The following is a 17995-nucleotide window of genomic DNA, read 5'->3' on the forward strand; positions in this document are numbered from 1 at the left end:
TACCTCTCAAAAGGGAGTCTATCAATCACATTTCAATGAATGTATGTGTTCTCAATTGACAGTTTAATAGAAAGTACATTTGGATATGCTTTTTAAGGTTGTTGGTAAACAGCTTATAGAACAGTTAAGGTTTACTTTCAGTTGAAAATGACTTATTACACAGCCATTATTTTCTAAACAGAGGGCAACACAAGTAAGGAGCAGTATGGACTCCATACTGTAGATGATTTGCAGAAACTCCAAAATAATAAATTAATCCTTTAGACCAGACCTGGGCAAATTAAGGCCCGAGGGCCACATGCAGCCCGTTAAGTATTTCAATCTGTCCCGCCGGACATTCCCAAATATTTTTTTTTACATCTTGAAGATGGAAAGTGTAGCTGCCACTATGATGTGCAGTGAGGTTTTCAAATGACCGTAAGTCTTGAACAATACAAATTATTTCAATGGTCGGAATCTGTGCTTTTGCATGATATACTAGTTACTATGGTAATCTAAGTCACAGCAGCTCAGACGAGGCACCAAGCAGTGGGAGTGGGGAGCGTTTCCACAGAGTGTCAGCCTGAAATGTGGGTGTCAGGGACAGACGTGGAAGGAGATGTTCACAACAAAGTTCTAAAGCTTAGTTATATATCAGATTGTATATTGTATTTTTACCCTTTGCTTTCATATTTCGCTGGTTGTCACATTTTTGAATAGAATAGAGATTTATTGTCATTGCAGTGAACAGGTTCAAAGAACAACGGAATTGGAGCAGATACCCTAAGGTGCATATACAATTTGGTAACATAAATAGTAAAAAAAGATATAAATAAGAGATGTATCTATATATAAGTATATATATATCCACACACATGCATATATGCATACATATGAATATATATACACATATACATTTAACATTATTGCACATTATAGTCCGAAAAAATAAAAAAAATAAAAAGACATGACACATGAGGACATGATGGACGCATTGTGCTCACTCAGTGCCTGATAATGCTACTATGCACTCGTCCAAAGGCAAACCCCAGTAACTCAATTTTGGTCAAAACTGAGCTGATAATAATTTTGGAGTTCCTAGGTGATATGCTTTACATTAGTGTATGCGATATTGTAATTTGTTCCGTAAGTAAGCTGTTACGCGCATGGCAGGACCTACCACCTACCACATAACCGCGTAGATACAACAGAAAAACCTAGTATCTCAAGGGACCAATCGGAGCTTCTTTGTCAGTCGCCTTATTGTCTTTAATGAGACATTTGCACAAATGGGGGCCGACGGTCAACCTGATTATGTGATATTATGACACGAGGGGATATTTGGAAGATTGGCCCAGGACGTTGCAAGCACCTTCATTAAATGTATTGTTCTTGATTCTTCCCCTTGCACACTCTTTTGGGCAGATAACTGTGGAGGTCAAAATACAAACTGGACGCTGTACACGGCTCTTGCCTAATGTGTAAATGCAGAATGGGGCCCACCCAAGATTGTAATAAAATATCTAGAGAAAGGCCACACGTTCATGAGAACAGATTCAATCCATGGCTCAATCGGCAAGAAAATGAAAGCTCAAGAAAACATCTATACGTTTGATGACTTTGTAGATCTTTGTAAGACAGCATCAAGATAGATTGGTTTTCCTTTGTTTTCTCAAAATCAGCTAGAAGTAAGTTACTAGGTTTTGCCTTTGGACGGGAGTATGGCTTTTGGGTAAAAGCTGTTTTTTAGACTATTTGTGCCAGCTTTTAGCACCCTATAGCGTTTGCCTGAGGGGTTTGACGCGTTTTTGTCACATTTTGCTTGATTGTAAAATATGTCGATCAAGAGGGGGTGTGATGTTCATATCTTGTCAATATTCAGTGTTTTATCGTTCATAGAAAAAAAAATTCCATTCCGTTTTTCAAGGCGGTCTGTCAAAACGTTTTTAGCATTCAATCAGACATTATTATGAGGTTTTGTATTAGTGTTCCTAAAAATAGATATTCCGGCCCTCAGACACAATTCTTTCTCGAAATGTGGCCCCCCAGTCAAAATAATTGCCCAGGCCTGCTTTAGACAGGCTCTGTGCCCAAGAGACTGGCAGCCAGCCATGGTCACAGCAGTCTTTAATTCAGAAAAAAACAAACGAGATCACAATCTACAGAACTATTAGCATTCTCCCTGTGGTATCACAGATGTCTGAGAGGTGTGCAGGTATGTGATTGTTCCGTCTATAGTCGGAAATCCTTCTTTTTTATCTCTGTAAAAATAAGTTTTTTTAAATTTACTTTTTCTTCGTTTTTTCCGACCTACATTGTTCGTTAAAATCTTGATCCGTCTCTTTGCCATACCTGCGGCTTCCAGATTATTACTCATACATCCATCCATCCATCCATCCATCCATCCATTTTCTACCGCTTATTCCCTTTTGGGGTTGCGGGGGGTCGCTGGAGCCTATCTCAGCTGCATTCTGGCGGCAGGCGGGGTAAACCCTGGAGAAGTCACCACCTCATCGCAGGGCCAACACAGATAGACAACATTCACACTCACATTCACACACTAGGGCCAATTTAGTGATGCCAATCAACTTATCCCCAGGTGCATGTCTTGAAATCCATGAGCATGTTTTATATTTTGAACGTTATTTTTAACACTTTGATTACAAGCGGAATTATTCATTACTTATTTTGTTAAGCAGTGTCAGCTCAGATTTATCCGAGAGCCAGATGCAGTCATCAAACGATCCACATCTGGCTCGCGAGCCATAGGTTCCCTACCCCTGGTCTAGTTTGTTGAAGATTTTCATCCATCCATCCATCCATTTTCTACCGCTTATTCCCCTTTGGGATCGCAAAGGGCGCTGGCGCCTATCTCAGCTGCAATCGGGTGGAAGGCGGTGTACACCCTGGACAAGTCGCTACCTCATCGCAGGGCCAACACAGATAGACAGACAACATTCACACGTACATTCACACACTAGGGCCAATTTTAGTGTTGCCAATCAACCTATCCCCAGGTGCATGTCTTTGGAAGTGGGAGGAAGCCGGAGTACCAGGAGGGAACCTACGCATTCACGGGGAGAACATGCAAACTCCACAAAGAAAGACAGGGACGCCGCTAGGGATTTTGGGCCCCATGAAAATAATCTTTACAGGGCCCCTGTATCTTTACAGGACCCCTCTGTATTATAATTTCATCATCATTAGGGGCCTCTCTGGGCCCCCCTCCATCATGGGCACCTAGAATCTGTCTCCTTTACCCCCCCCCCCTTTTTAGCGCCCCTGCAGAAAGATCCCGAGCCTGGGATTGAACCCAGGACTGCAGGACCTTAGTTTTTGCATTTTTTCTTTTTTTGTCAAGCCAAATCAGCGTCTGAAGTGGTGGTTTTACGCCACAGAGAATACAGTGCACGTCAGCTTTGTCGGCGAACTCATGTAGCGTAACCCATTCATTCATCAACAGGCTGAATTATTTACGCCATTATGTACTCAGCAGTCTGCTCCACTTTGTTAGCTGTTGGATTAGCTTGAGCCAGAGAAAGGCCTAATGTCTAAAGTGGACACGACATGTCCTGGATGGGAGCGTCGGCTTGGGCGCACAGCGATCCGAGCGCCGAGAGGGGGAAATGTAATGTGACTGCAGTCCTAATGCCAAGGGACACATGAAACGCTGCCAAGCCTTCTCTCTGGATAGGACGACAACATGCACACTCCCTCCTCATGCCTCCCCCCCCGCCTGCACTTGTCCTCTCCTCTCCTCTGACTATTGGAACACTTATCTGAACAGCATCTCCGCCGCCCGTCTCAGCGGCCGGCCCGAGAACCTTGTTGTGACGTTTTAGTTCATCCTTTTGTTAGCGGCGGTAATTGATGTGTTGGCCGTTGGAGGCTCTTTGCGGGCTCCGTGACCTTGCGTGAGGCCGGTTTGAGGTGCTTATCAAAAGCTGCCTTTGATTGCACCTCGTTTTGCTTCAGAGTGAGACGTGACATGACGTGGGGGGGGGGCGGGAGGAAGGAGCGGCGGCACGACTCTGTCATCTTTCTGTGACTTTCCTAATCTCTGCCAGAGTACGGGGGTGAGGAAGCTAATAGGTCTTCAATACCAGAGTGACTTTCTCACAGAGTTATGGCGCTGACAAATGGCCGCCCACACCAAGTGAGTCAGCGAGGCCGGGCAATCCCCCTCCGGCGGAGACCTTTGCGCGCTTTATTCGGGCAAAAGAAGAAAACTATTCACTTACAACAAGTAAGTTGAAACTCTTCAAGCTTAAAGTGTTTACAAAGTACAAAGACGAAGAACCATGATATACATTCTGAATTTATTTCATCCATCCATTCGTTCATTTTTTCAAAAATAATCGTACTCATCTAACCATGAATTGATTGAAAAACTTATTTGGGTTTTACCATTTAGTAGTCAATTGTACGGAATATTTACTGTACTGTGCAATCTACTAATACAAGTTAAATTAAGTTAAGTTAAGTTACAGTACAAATGATTGTCACACACACACACACACACTAGATGTCATGAAATTTGTCCTCTGCAGTTGACCCATCACCTTGATCACCCCCTGGTAAGTGAGGGGAGCAGTGGGCAGCAGCGGTGCCGCGCCCGGGAATCATTTATGGGGATTTAACCCCCAATTCCAACCCTTGATGCTGAGTGCCAAGCATGGAGGCAATCGGTCCCATTTTTTTTTATAGTCTTTGGTATGACTCAGCCGGGGTTTTAACTCACAACCTACCGATCTCAGGGCGGACACTCTAATCACTAGGCCACTGCTTCAATCAATCAATCAATTTCACCATATAAAATGCAACTTACTTCACCGAGTATTATTTATTTATTTATTTTTATTGTGATTACTCACGGAGTATATTGTGAATAAATTGAAGTGAAGTGAATTATATTTATATAGCGCTTTTCTCTAGTGAACCAAAGCGCTTTTACAGTGGGGCAAAAAAGTTTTTAGTCAGCCACCGATTGTGCAAGTTCTCCCACTTAAAATGATGACAGAGGTCTGTAATTTTCATCATAGGTACACTTCAACTGTGAGAGACAGAATGTGAAAGAAAAAAATCCAGGAATTCACATTGTAGGAATTTTAAATAATTTATTTGTAAATTATGGTGGGAAATAAGTATTTGGTCAACCATTCAAAGCTCTCACTGATGGAAGGAGTTTTTCGCTCAAAATCTCACGATACATGGCCCCATTCATTCTTTCCTTAACACGGATCAATCGTCCTGTCCCCTTAGCAGGAAAACAGCCCCAAAGCATGATGTTTCCACCTCCATGCTTCACAGTAGGTATGGTGTTCTTGGGATGCAATTCAGTATTCTTCTTCCTCCAAACACGACGAGTTGAGTTTATACCAAAAAGTTCTACTTTGGTTTCATCTGACCACATGGCATTCTCCCAATCCTCTGCTGTATCATACATGTATCCCTTTTGGTATCATTTTAAGTTGGTTAACTTGCACAATCGGTGGCTGACTAAATACTTTTTTGCCCCACTGTACATAGTCAACCCCAATATCTAAGTTACATTTTTTTTTAACCAGGGTGGGTGTGCACTGGGAGCAGGTGGGTTAAGTGTCTTGCCCAAGGACACAACGGCAGGGACTCGGATGCCGGAAGCGGGGATCGAACCTGGAACCCTCAAGTGGCTGGCACGGCCACTCTACCAACAGAGCTATACTACCCTGCGGTATACCGTCTTATTTTCCACACAAAATTGAGAACAGGAAGTGAACACGTTTTAGCAACTGTTGTGTAAAAGAAAATAGGGTAGGATTAAATAAGATCCGCTTCTTCCTACTACTTATAGAACATGTTGAAAAGAGAGACTGGAAACGGTGATGTATCATGTTGTATGCTTGCATGTTCGAACTAAACTCAAACTCAAGTGGAACACCTGTGCAACTGAATCAGCATTGAATCAAAGAAACATGGATTCCTTCTCAGCAAAGCAACAATGAATCACTTTGAAGTTGATATAAATTGAATTAAAAGTGTCTGTTTGCAACTTGCAACTTACTTAGACTTCCTTTTTTTTGTCATTCAAATGTGAACTTTACAGTACAGTTAAGAACATGTTGCATTAGCTCGTTGTAGTGCAGGATAAAAGAGCAATAAGCATGTTTACGGATGTATGTTATATTGTCTCTATAGTCCAGCGAGTTAATCCATTTTTTGGGGGGAATTGAGGGGATTATCCATCCGTCCATCCATTTTACTCCGCCTATCCGAGGTCGGGTCACGGGGGCAGCACCCTAAGCAGGCAAGCCCAGACCATGGACGGATACTATACTTGGTATCATTACAGTTAATATTTGTATCGATCTGCCCAGCACTGTTTACATTAAAGAGCTCTAGCTTAACTGCTAGCTATGCTTTTTTGTATCCTCCTACAGTGCATAGTGTGGCATGTTTAGCTACTCCTTATCTTCTAGTTCTCCAGTGATAATGCTACATGTAAGAAATGTGGTTTATTTGCTAATATGGAAGCGAGAAATTGACTTTTATAGACATGATTCCTATGCGCAGTCAGGGTATTGAATGGGATCCGTGTTGTTGACTGCAGGCTTAGGTCTCTGCTTTCTGTAGCCTGATGGCTTCATCTGGCCGGCATCTTCAGCTCTCACTGGATTGGTTCGCAGCAGAGTGTGAAGCGACTGGAATGGGATTCAGCACCTCCAAGTCCGAGTCCATGGTTCTCGCCCGGAAAAGGGTGGAGTGCCATCTCCGGGTTGGGGAGGAGATCTTGCCCCAAGTGGAGGAGTTCAAGTACCTAGGAGTCTTGTTCACGAGTGAGGGAAGAGTGGATCGTGAGATCGACAGGCAGATCGGTGCGGCGTCTTTAATAACACGGACGCTGTATCGATTCATTGTGGTGAAGAAGGAGCTGAGCCGGAAGACAAAGCTCTCAATTTACCGGTCAATCTACGCTCCCATCCTCACCTATGGTCATGAGCTTTGGGTCATGACCGAAAAGGACAAGATTACGAGTACAAATGGCAAAAATTAATTTCCTCTGACGGGTGGCGGGGCTCTCCCCTAGAGATAGGGTGAGAAGCTCTGCCATCCGGTGGGAGCTCAAAGTAAAGCTGCTGCTCCTCCACATCGAAAGGAGCCAGATGAGGTGGTTCGGGCATCTGGTCAGGACGCACGTCCGACCGGTAGGAGGCCACGGGGAAGACCCAGGACATGTTGAGAAGACTACCTCTCCCGGCTGGGCTGGGAACGCCACGGAATCCCACGGCAGGAGCTGGACGAAGTGGTTGGGGAGAGGGAAGTCTGGCCTTCCCTGCTTAGGCTGCTGCCTCCGCGACCCGGCCTCGGACAAGCGGAGGAAGATGGATGGATGGATGGAAGATGAATGGATGGATGGATTGAAGCGAGGCTGAACTGTGGATCGACATTAGCCACCAGCGAGAATGCTACATCACGTTGAGGACGCCTTCCTTTGCTTGTCGACCGTGTCATTAACGTGTGCAGTATTATTGTGATATGACGACAGTATTAAAAGCTGTCGCGCCATATAATTTATGGTGAATATCGTCTACATCGGGCAACCTTAGTTATAAATCATATTGAGTAAAAAATGCTTGTCGGTCCCAGGAATTTGTCTGGCAAGAAGGCTCATCACTCACAGCAGTTTTGTCCACATGTCCACACAAAAGCAGTCCAAAAGAAGGAACAGACATTGACAAGGTAAAATAAATCAAATTTTTAGGTATAATAATAGATGATAAAAAGAACTGGGACTCACATATACGAAATATATACAACATATGATGGCAAGAAATACTTCAATATGAATAAAGCAAAATATGTCCTAGACCAGGGATGGCCAAAGTGGGGTCCGGGGGCAAAATTTGGCCCATCAAGTCATTTTGTATAACTTACCTAAGTGTAACATACAGTGGGGCAAAAAGTATTTAGTCAGCCACCGATTGTGCAAGTTCTCCCACTTAAAATGATAACAGAGGTCTTTAATTTTCATAATAGGTACACTTCAACTATGAGAGACAGAATGTGAAAAAAAAAATCTAGGAACTCACATTGTAGGAATTTTAAAGAATGCATTTATAAATTATGGTGGAAAATAAGTATTTGGTCAACCAATCAAAGCTCTCACTGGTGGAAGGAGGTTTTGGCTCAAAATCTCACAATACATGGCCCCATTCATTCTTTCCTTAACACGGATCAGTCGTCCTGTCCCCTTAGCAGAAAAACAGCCCCAAAGCATGATTTTTCCACCACCCCCATGCTTCACAGTAGGTATGGTGTTCCTGGGATGCAACTCAGTATTCTTCTTCCTCCAAACACGACGAGGTGAGTTTATACCAAAAAGTTATATTTTGGTTTCATCTGACCACATGCTATTCTCCCAATCCTCTGCTGTCCATGTATCCATTTTGGTATAAACTCAACTCGTCGTGTTTGGAGGAAGAAGAATACTGACAAGGCATGATGTCTCCAAGGTACGGGAAAACAGTCAAAAAAACAGAAAATAACAGAGCTGATTTGACTTGGTGCGTGTAATAAGATTGAGAAAATGGCGGATCGCTTCATGTTGTGACGTGACGGGTGAAAGGTTATCCGACAGGCTATCAATTGAAAGGCGTTTAAATCGCCAAATTCACCCTTTTAGAGTTCGAAAATCGGTTAACATCAAGGTATATATTGACGCTTACATAGGTCTGGTGATAATGTTCCCCTTTAAACCTTTAATGAATGTGTGGGATGTGTATGCTACCACTAGTGAGTGAATGCAGACTATGTGTGGAATTAACCAATGTGAATTTACCAGAGGTTGTTGTCAGGGTGTGTTGGATGTATCGTTCGTCGAATCCAAAAGGGGTGAGGCAAAGGGGTAGTCAGCGGGAAGGCAAGCAGTCGGGGGTTGGAGAAAGGCAACGATGTCAGGGTCCCAACAGTGGTCAAGGATCGGGTAAGGCAAGCAACAATCCGGGAGGAGGTCGTGGGGCAAGGACACGATCACTGAAGACATCGGGTGAGATGGGCTACGTTCTGACGAAGGCCTCCTGGCTTTGCTGTCTCTTTAAACTGCTCCCTCTCGTCAAGTCCAGGTGTGCTGATGAGTGATTACCAGTAGCCTTGTTCTTGCGTGTGCGTGCAGCGCGAGCGTGTCCGAGTGAGCAGCCAGAGGAGGAACTGTTACCCTCAGATGCAGGAGGGAAGCGGGTTCGAATCCGCGCCGTGACAGCAGGAGTGGCAGCAGGTTGCATCAGCTCTGCTCTTTTAATGTCTTTGACGCCGGAATGCAGCTGCGATAAGCTCCAGCATTCCCCGTGACCCCGAAAGGGACAAGCGGTAGAAAATGGATGGGTGGATGGCTGTTTCCCTCTTACACACATTTTTATGTGTGCTATGGCTATGAGGTCCCCCCCCCTCCTTGGCCTCAGTCTGGCATCCAGACTTGATCTCCAGGGGCCCAGGCTTAGACTGATGTTTTATTTCTCACCCCCCCGAGTGTTTACCTGTTTCTCACTTTTTTTGTAAGGGGCGCCGGAAGTTGGCAGACCCGTCAGCGATCCTGTTCTGTCTCCCTGTAATGGTTGTCTGCTCTTGAATGGGATTGTGCTAAAAATCTTAATTTTCCCTCAGGGATTATTAAAGTACTTCTGATTCTGATTCTGATGTATGAACAAAACAAGCTTAAAATGTTACTAATGTAACATGAAAACAATAACATGCTAACAATAACATGCTTACAGTGCATTAGTGAAACACCAAAATATAAATTGCTATATACCTGTTGAGTTAGCTAAAAAAGCTAGCATGCTAATGTTAGCAAGCTAAAATGCTAACTGCAATGTGTATCAAATATTCTAAAATATGACTAAGGTGTTTGTAAACTTACCAAAAAAAAAAACTAGGACACTAACAATGGCACGCTAACAGGTATCATAGGTATCATGACAGGTATCGTCAAGTATGCTCGGTGGCATTGTGGTTGGAGTGTCCGCCCTGAGATCGATAGGTTGTGAGTTCAAACCCCAGTCTAGTCATACCAAAGACTATAAAAATGGGACCCATTACCTCCCTGCTTGGCACTCAGCATCAAGGGTTTGAATAGGGTTAAATCATCAAAATGATTTGAGAGCCCAGCCACCACTGCTGCTCACTGCTCCCCTCACCTCCCAGGGGGTGGAACAAGGGAATGGGTCAAATGCAGAGGGTAATTTCACCATACCTGGATCGTGTGTGACTATCAGTGGTACTTTAACGCTTCACTCATGGTGCTGCTGTACATTTAAAATTCTTGTGTTTGGCCCCTGGACCATTGGCACATTTTCACTTTGGCCCTTGGAAGAAAAAGGTTTGGGCCCCCCTTGTTTTAGACCAAAAATCACTCCATATTTTCTACTGTTCCCTAGTGTTACCATGTCTGGGTTTTGTGGAGAATTATGGGGAAATAACTATTATATAATTTATAGGGACGCATTACCTCCCTGCTAGGCACTCAGCATCAAGGGCTGGAATTGGGGTTAAATAACCAAAATGATTCCCGAGCGCAGCCACCGCTGCTGCTCACTGCTCCCCCCACCTCCCAGTGGGTGGAACAAGGGGATGGGTCAAATGCAGAGGGTAATTTCACCACATCTGGTGTGTGTGCGACTATCCGTGGTACTTTAACTGAACTTTCAACTTTATAAAACCGTGTTGCAAAAAAGGTCAGTTAAAATAATGTTTAACGTCGGTTATAGAAAACATTCCAATCCTTTATTCATCTGGATGTGTCCTACATTGAAGAGACCGCTTGTGATGTGAATGAAGGGAAAAAAGTCCTGCATAAACCATGAGGGACACTTTTAAGGGAGGTGGCAAGCGCACCACTCAAAGCTCAAAGGGAGCTAATATCGAATAAATCACGGAGGACTTACCGCCAAAATAGGAGCCGTCCGACAGCTTGGTCTCTTTGCTCCCCTTGGTGAGCACGCTGACCACTCCGTGCTGGATGAAGTACATTTTCTTGCCTATGGTGCCCTCTCTGATGATGTAATCCCCAGGCTGGAACACCTCAAACTTGAGCTTGGTGAGCATGGAGGTGACAAAGTTGGGGTCGGCGTTGGCGAACAGAGGCATGGACGCCACCAGCTTTCGACAGTTGAAGTTGATGATTTCCTGCGACAGAAACGAGACGGCGTCTGACAAAAAAAACGCAATGACCCGACACAACTCCGAGCAGGAAGGTCGAACGTCGACATTTCGTTTCCCTTTCCTGAGATCCTCCATTCCTGTCAGGTAAAATGTCAGCAAAAAAGAAGTGAACCGAGGGGAATGCCATTTTTTTACCCTCCCGTGCCACCCGTGCACCATAATTCACACAGCCCCAAAGACTTGTTCTCTTACCTCTCTGAGCGGCTCGTTCAGCTCTCCGAGGATGCTCTCCTCATCGAACATCTTGCCCTGGTAGCGGTGCTCATAGTAGTCATGGATTCTTTGCCTCATGTCTGCAGGCAGCTTGTGGAAGGACATGTATTGCTCCACTTGCTTGTACTGTGGGGGGGACACAAAGACAACAGTCGGTTACTCAAAGGCCTAAGTCAGCAACCTAGTGGCTCCCTGGAACTCTTTCAGAGATGTGTGAAAGTGGTTTGTTTTAACATATTTTCTGGAGGAGAATAAACATGACACAAACCTTCCTAATTGTTATAAATCCCATTGTTTATGTTATACATGCTTCACTGATGAGTGATTGGCAAGCACCGTTTTGTCCTACTAATTACAGCGATCCTTGAACTTATTGTAGTTTGTTTACAAGTGCAACTTTGTCCCACGCTGCCACAGAAAGATGTGTTTTATGCCACTCCTTCCTTCTCTCATTTTGTCCACCAAATGTTTTATGCTGTGCGTGAATGCCCAAAAGTGAGTTTTTGTTGATGTTAATGACTTGTTGGAGTGCTAATCAGGCATAATGGTCACAGCATGACTGCAAGCTAATCAATGCTAACATGCTATTTAGGCTAGCTGTATGTATGAGCTGTATTATTCTGCCTCATTTGTAGGTATATTTCAGCTCATTTAATTTACTTTACTTATGTCCTCTTTGTATTTAATTCGCATGTCTCATGACACATTATCAGTATGTAATATGGGCTGCATTTCTGATAGTTGTTTGTGCGCCATGTTGTTCCACGCCACATCAAACAATTGTAATAAATCTATTAGAAGAAGACAGCCTGCCATTTCCTTTAACTTGGAAACACACATCTATAACTTTGAGCATTCTTAGACAGTAATTCCCAGGTGTTATCTCACCCTCTAAGAAGTTTTACCAATGTTTTCCAAATGTGTAGAATAAATATTGCATTTCAACATTTCTGTCAAAGAAGATTTGCGTCAGCCTGCGACACGTAGTCATTTTGATAGTAGGCTAACATAGCCAATTAGCCACTTACATCATGTGTTGTCCTCAATACAACACTTAAATAAGAGTTATTTTTTTGGCGGCTCAACACCAATAATTTTTAGTATTTGTGGTCCAATATGGCTCTTTCAACATTTTGGGTTGCCGACCCCTGATATAATGGGTTAAGTTCAATCCGTCAATCAATCAATGTTTATTTATATAGCCCTAAATCCCAAATGTCTCAAAGGGCTGCACAAACCACAACGACATCATTGGTACAGAGCCCACATAAGGCAAGGAAAAACTCACCCCAGTGGGACATCGGTGACAGTGACTATTATAAACCTTGGAGAGGACCGCATATGTGGGCAACCTCTCCCCCTCTCCCCCCCTAGGAGACCGAAAGCAATGGATGTCGAGCAGGTCTAACATTATATTGTGAAAGTCCAGTCCATAGTGGATCCAACATAACGGTGAAAGTCCAATCCACCAAGTTGTGGTTTATATATTATTAAGTGTAGAGTGGAGCATGCAGTGCCTCAGACTGAAAGTCTCTGCAGAGAGGGGTGAGGTCACCAGAACTCCTCTTCCTGCTATCCAGAAAATCGCAAAAAGCCACTGCCTGGCCAGGGCTCAGAAAATCTGCAGAGACTCGTCCCACCCCCACCAAAGACTGTTTTTACTGCTGGACTCTAGAAAGAGGTTCCGTAGCAGAACCTGAGGTTCTGTAACAGCTTCTTCCCTCTGGCCATAAGTTTCTTGAACGCATCATAATAATCCCCTCAATTCCCCCCAAAAACGGATTAACTCGCTGGAATATAAAGACAATATAACATACATCCATAAATGTGGATGCATATGCCAAAGTGTAATATAATTATCTCTACAAGAGATGCGCGGTTTGCAGTCTCATCCCCAGAGTCCGCGGATAAACCGCGAGTCAGGCGGGTGACATGACAAAAAAATAAATTTTAATTAGATTCGGGCGGGTGGCGGATGAACCATTCGGAAATATTTCATATACATGGTTCAGGGATCGGTATCCTTTACCATTCAAAGAGCCATTTAGGACCCGCGTCACATAGCAAAGAAGACAATAGGAGACGCAAACATTCTCTAGAATGACTGCCGGCAGTCACCCAGTTAATAAGTATTAGGGCGTGCTATGAAGCCTTTGCCTTTGACGCCTTCTACAGCATGTACAATCTGCTTGTCAGTCCAGCAACATGTTGTGTGTGGCTTCTGCGGACACACGCACACGACTACAAGGCATACTGGGTGAAACAGAGTACACTAATGATTGTGATATAAACAATTTTAACACTCTTACTAATATGCGCCACACTGTGAAGCCACACCAAACAAGAATGACAAACACATTTCGGGAGAACATCCTCACAGTAATACAACATAAATGCAACACAACAAATACCCAGAATCCTTTGCATCCATGACACTTCCTGACTATTTTATACACCCCGCCATGCGCGGGGGTGTAAAATATATTCAGGAATTGTAATGGATGCAAAGGATTCTACGTATTTGTTGTGTTACGTTTATGTTGTGTTACTGTGAGTATGTTCTCCCGAATTGTGTTTGTCATTCTTGTTTGGTGTGGTTTCACAGCGTGGCGCATATTAGTAAGAGTGTTAAAGTTGTTTATATCACAACCGTCAGTGTACTCTGTATCACCCAGTATGCCTTTCAATCTTGTATGTGAGATTGCGGAAGCTGCATACAACAAACATGCTGCTGGACTAACAATTGGTTCGCACATGTTGTTGAAGGTGTCAAAGGCAATTGCTGCATAGCACTTATTCTTGTTATCAGGATGAACACCATTGCCTATTCGCGAGAACGTTAGCGGTTCCCATTGTCTTCTTTACTCTGTGAAACGGGTTTAAATAGCTCTTTGAGTGGTAAAGGTTGCCGACCTCTGATGTATTTCAACGGGCGGGTGGCGGGCGGTTGCGGTTCTGATAAAATGTTGGTTCGGGTGGACGGCGGGTGGATGATGACTTTGGTGATGCCGTTGCGGATGATATAATTGCCTATCCGCGCATCTCTACAGTAATCTATTTATTTATATCTGCACCTTATTGCTCTTTTTTCCTGCACTACAACATTGCAACAAAATGTTGTTCTTATCTGTACCGTAAAGTTTGAATTTGAATGGCAACAAAAAGGAAGTCTAAGTCTAAATCTAAGTCTAATATAGTGGTTGATGTAGTATTACTATGTCTGTAAACATTTAAGCTTGAAGAAAAACATCGACAGCGCTCTTCAAAAAGCGTGCACAAGATAAGATATATCACAGTGTGTGTTTATCAAAGAGAAAAGGTGTTAGTGTTTATGCTGTTTGTTAAAAATGAAAGTAATACAAGCGGATGCGGCAAGCAGAGATGTACATCAAAGCACACGGAGAGCCCCTCAGGAATAATAACAGGTAGCATCCTTGACCCTCAGCCAAAGAATAACAAAAAAAGAGAGAAGGGAAGAAAAAAAGAAATAAAGCATTCACAGGCTGATGCTGGAGCAACGCTTTGATCATCATATCTCCTGTTGTCAACAATGTCTCCATTGAATGACCTCTGAAGTCCCCACTCCCACTATGTTAGCTGACCTCGCCGGCCTGGTCAACAGGCAGGGATCATCAAGAGAAGGACAGAAGCAGCACAGTAAAGTCTTTTTGGGGCGAAACCCACACAGACTATTTTCATAGAGGAATAAAAAAAAAAAGCTAGGTAACGTCATCCCTGTCACACACACAGTCACACCTCGCTGTTTTCGTAATCCTCCTTTACGCAACGTATCACCCACCCTGCTCTCCTTTCTGCCCCGCAGTCTTCCGTGCCAAATTTAGCTGGCTTATTTCGGAGTGACGTCAATGTTTTCCAAATGCATCTCACATATTGAATGTACGTACAAGCACACAGACCTAAGGCAAACCAGATGTATGTGAAGTTAAAGGGAGCCTCTAATGCTGACATTGCCACTTGCGTAATAGCGATTGTAGGCCTGTTTTCGAACAAGTTTTAAGCACATTTTGAAACGCCAACTTTTAGCTCCTAAATATGTGCAGGCCTTTCTCAGACAGCTAATATAACCTACAGAAGGCTGGAGGCATTTTCTTATTGCGTTGTATTTGTTTTGCATCATCACCCTGAAATATGATATTCTTATGCAAAATTAAAAGGAATTATCAAATGTAAAGTATTTGGCCACCTGCCTTGACACACATATGAACTTGAAGTGCCATACGATTCCTAACCCATAGGGTTCAATATGATGTTGGTCCACCTTTTGCAGCTATTACAGCTTCATCTCTTCTGGGAAGGCTGTCCACAAGGTTGCGGAGTGTAATTATAGGAATTCTCCACCATTCTTTCAAAAGCGCATTGGTGAGGTCACACACTGATGTTGGTCCAGAAGACCTGTCTCTCAGTCTCCGTTCTAATTCAGCCCAAAGGTGTTGTATCGGGTTCAGGTCAGGACTCTGTGCAGGCTAGTCAAGTTCATCCACACCAGACTCTGTCCTCGATGTCTTTATGGAGTGGACTGGTGCACAGTCATGTTGGAAGGGGAAGGGGCCCGCTCCAAACTGTTCCCACAAGGTCGGGAGCTTGGCATTGTCCGAAATATCCTGGAGCATTCAAAGTTCCTTTCACTTAAGGCTGGGCAATATAGCGATACAAACCATATATAGAAAATGACTAAATCGTAATATTCGAGTATACGTTCTCACACAGTTGCTTTTAGCTGCGGGCATTACATTACTGGCGTTTATCACTCCTCCTCGTCTCTCCTTCTCATAGAGACAGAAAACAACCCCGCCTTCTTACATTGGTCACATATTATCGCGCGTCTAGCGCCATAGTGTCAGAGAGGTAGCACCATGGCTAACGTTAGCTGAGGGCATTAAAATACAGGCGTTTCTCACTCCTCCTCGTCTCTCCTTCTCACAGAGACCATCATACTGCTGTGATTATATGCATCAAGTGTTCATTCAAGGCCAAGGCAAAGTATCGTAATATATATCGTATATCGCAATATGGCATAAAAATATTGCAATATTAATAAAAGCCAATATTGCTCAGCCCTACTTTCACTGGAACTAAGGGGCTTAGCCAAACTCCAGAACAACAACTCCACACCATAATTCCTCCTCCACCCAATTTCACACACAGCACGATGCAGTCCGAAATGTACCGTTCTCCTGGCAATCTCCAAACCCAGACTCGACCATCAGATTGCCAGATGGAAAAGTGTGATTCATCACACCAGAGAACCCATCTCCAATGCTCTAGAGTCCAGTGGCGACGGGCTTTACACCACTGCATTCCACACTTTGCATTGGACTTGGTGATGTATGGCTTGGATGCAGCTGCTCGGCCATGGAAACCCATTCCATGAAGCTCTCTGCGTACTGTATGTGGGTTAATTGGAAGGTCACATAAGGTTTGGAGCTCTGTAGCAACTGACTGTGCAGAAAGTCGGCGACCTCTTTGCACTATGCGCTTCAGCATCCGCTGACCCCACTCTGTCAGTTTACGAGGCCTACCACTTTGTGGCTGAGTTGCTGTTGTTCCCAAACTCTTCCATTTTCTCATAATAAAGCCGAAAGTTGACTTTGCGATATTTAGGAGCAAAGAAATTTAACGACTGGATTTGTTGCCCAAACATTTAAAGACTCAAGACCAATGTGATCCCAAATATCAGAGGTGACCTTGAGAGGAGAAAGATTGAGACTGCGGTAAAACTGATAAAGAAAAGCAGACCGGAAAATTAGGATAAGCCCCAGGCATTTTATTTTGCGTCCTCTTCTACTGATGTTTTTCCTTAAAATGCTTGGAAAATTCTGAAAGAGCATGAGGGGATGGTGAATCCTTTATATTATTTTTCTGCTCAGTTTTAAAGTTATCATGGACCAGAAAAACATGCAATTAAGTGATCAACATGATATAGTTTAAATAGTGTTGGGGTTTAATGTGTCGTAAGTAGTTTCAATGTGTACAGTAGGAGCTTTGGTGCGTGCTGATAATATGAAGTGGTGTTTAACATGATGGGTATGGTTTATGATGTTGTAGTAATCAAATGCAATGGTGGTCAGTGTCAGGACCTGTCAGTGCAGGTCAAACTTTGTTTGGTGTCTTTTCCTGTGTTGCATATTCTGTTCCTGTTTAGCACTCTTATTTTTTATTTATTTTTTTTTCTTCTGCCCTGCCTCTGACCACTGATTGTACACGCCTGTCTCTGATTAGTGGTCAAGACACTCACCTGCGTCTGATTCCTAATCAGTGGGATTTATATGCCGGTCTCACTTCTTCCTCCTGTCAACTGATTCTGGCAAATATGTCATCTTGGTGCTTTTAGATCTGTCTGCAGCGTTCGACACCGTCGACCACGCCACCTTAATTACTCGTCTTGAGAACTGTGTGGGTATTAAGGGCGCTGCCCTCAACTGGTTTCTCTTCCTGTTTTTAAATCTCTCTTAAAAACATACTTTTATTCCTTGGCTTTTAACACTGAGTGATATCCATCGTGCAATGGCGCCCCATTATAAACCTGCTGTAAACCGGTTTTAATGTTTTTATGTTTTATTTATTTATTTTTTGTCATGTTCTGTTT

General features: G+C 43.6%; 1 protein-coding gene across 3 annotated transcripts in view; it reads right to left on the reverse strand.

Moving 5' to 3' along the window:
- Positions 1–17995, reverse strand: part of LOC133536914 (potassium/sodium hyperpolarization-activated cyclic nucleotide-gated channel 4-like) — a 308924-nt gene that overhangs the window by 57356 nt on the left and 233573 nt on the right. For all 3 annotated transcript variants that reach the window (XM_061877619.1, XM_061877628.1, XM_061877638.1), the window contains exons 5-6: positions 11368–11514; positions 10899–11139 (exon numbers count right to left, since the gene is read on the reverse strand). In XM_061877619.1, the coding sequence (XP_061733603.1) occupies positions 10899–11139; positions 11368–11514 (388 nt within the window). The remainder of the gene's footprint in view (positions 1–10898; positions 11140–11367; positions 11515–17995) is intronic.

The sequence above is a fragment of the Nerophis ophidion genome, linkage group LG02 (genome assembly GCF_033978795.1).
Source record: "Nerophis ophidion isolate RoL-2023_Sa linkage group LG02, RoL_Noph_v1.0, whole genome shotgun sequence".
NCBI lineage: Eukaryota > Metazoa > Chordata > Actinopteri > Syngnathiformes > Syngnathidae > Nerophis > Nerophis ophidion.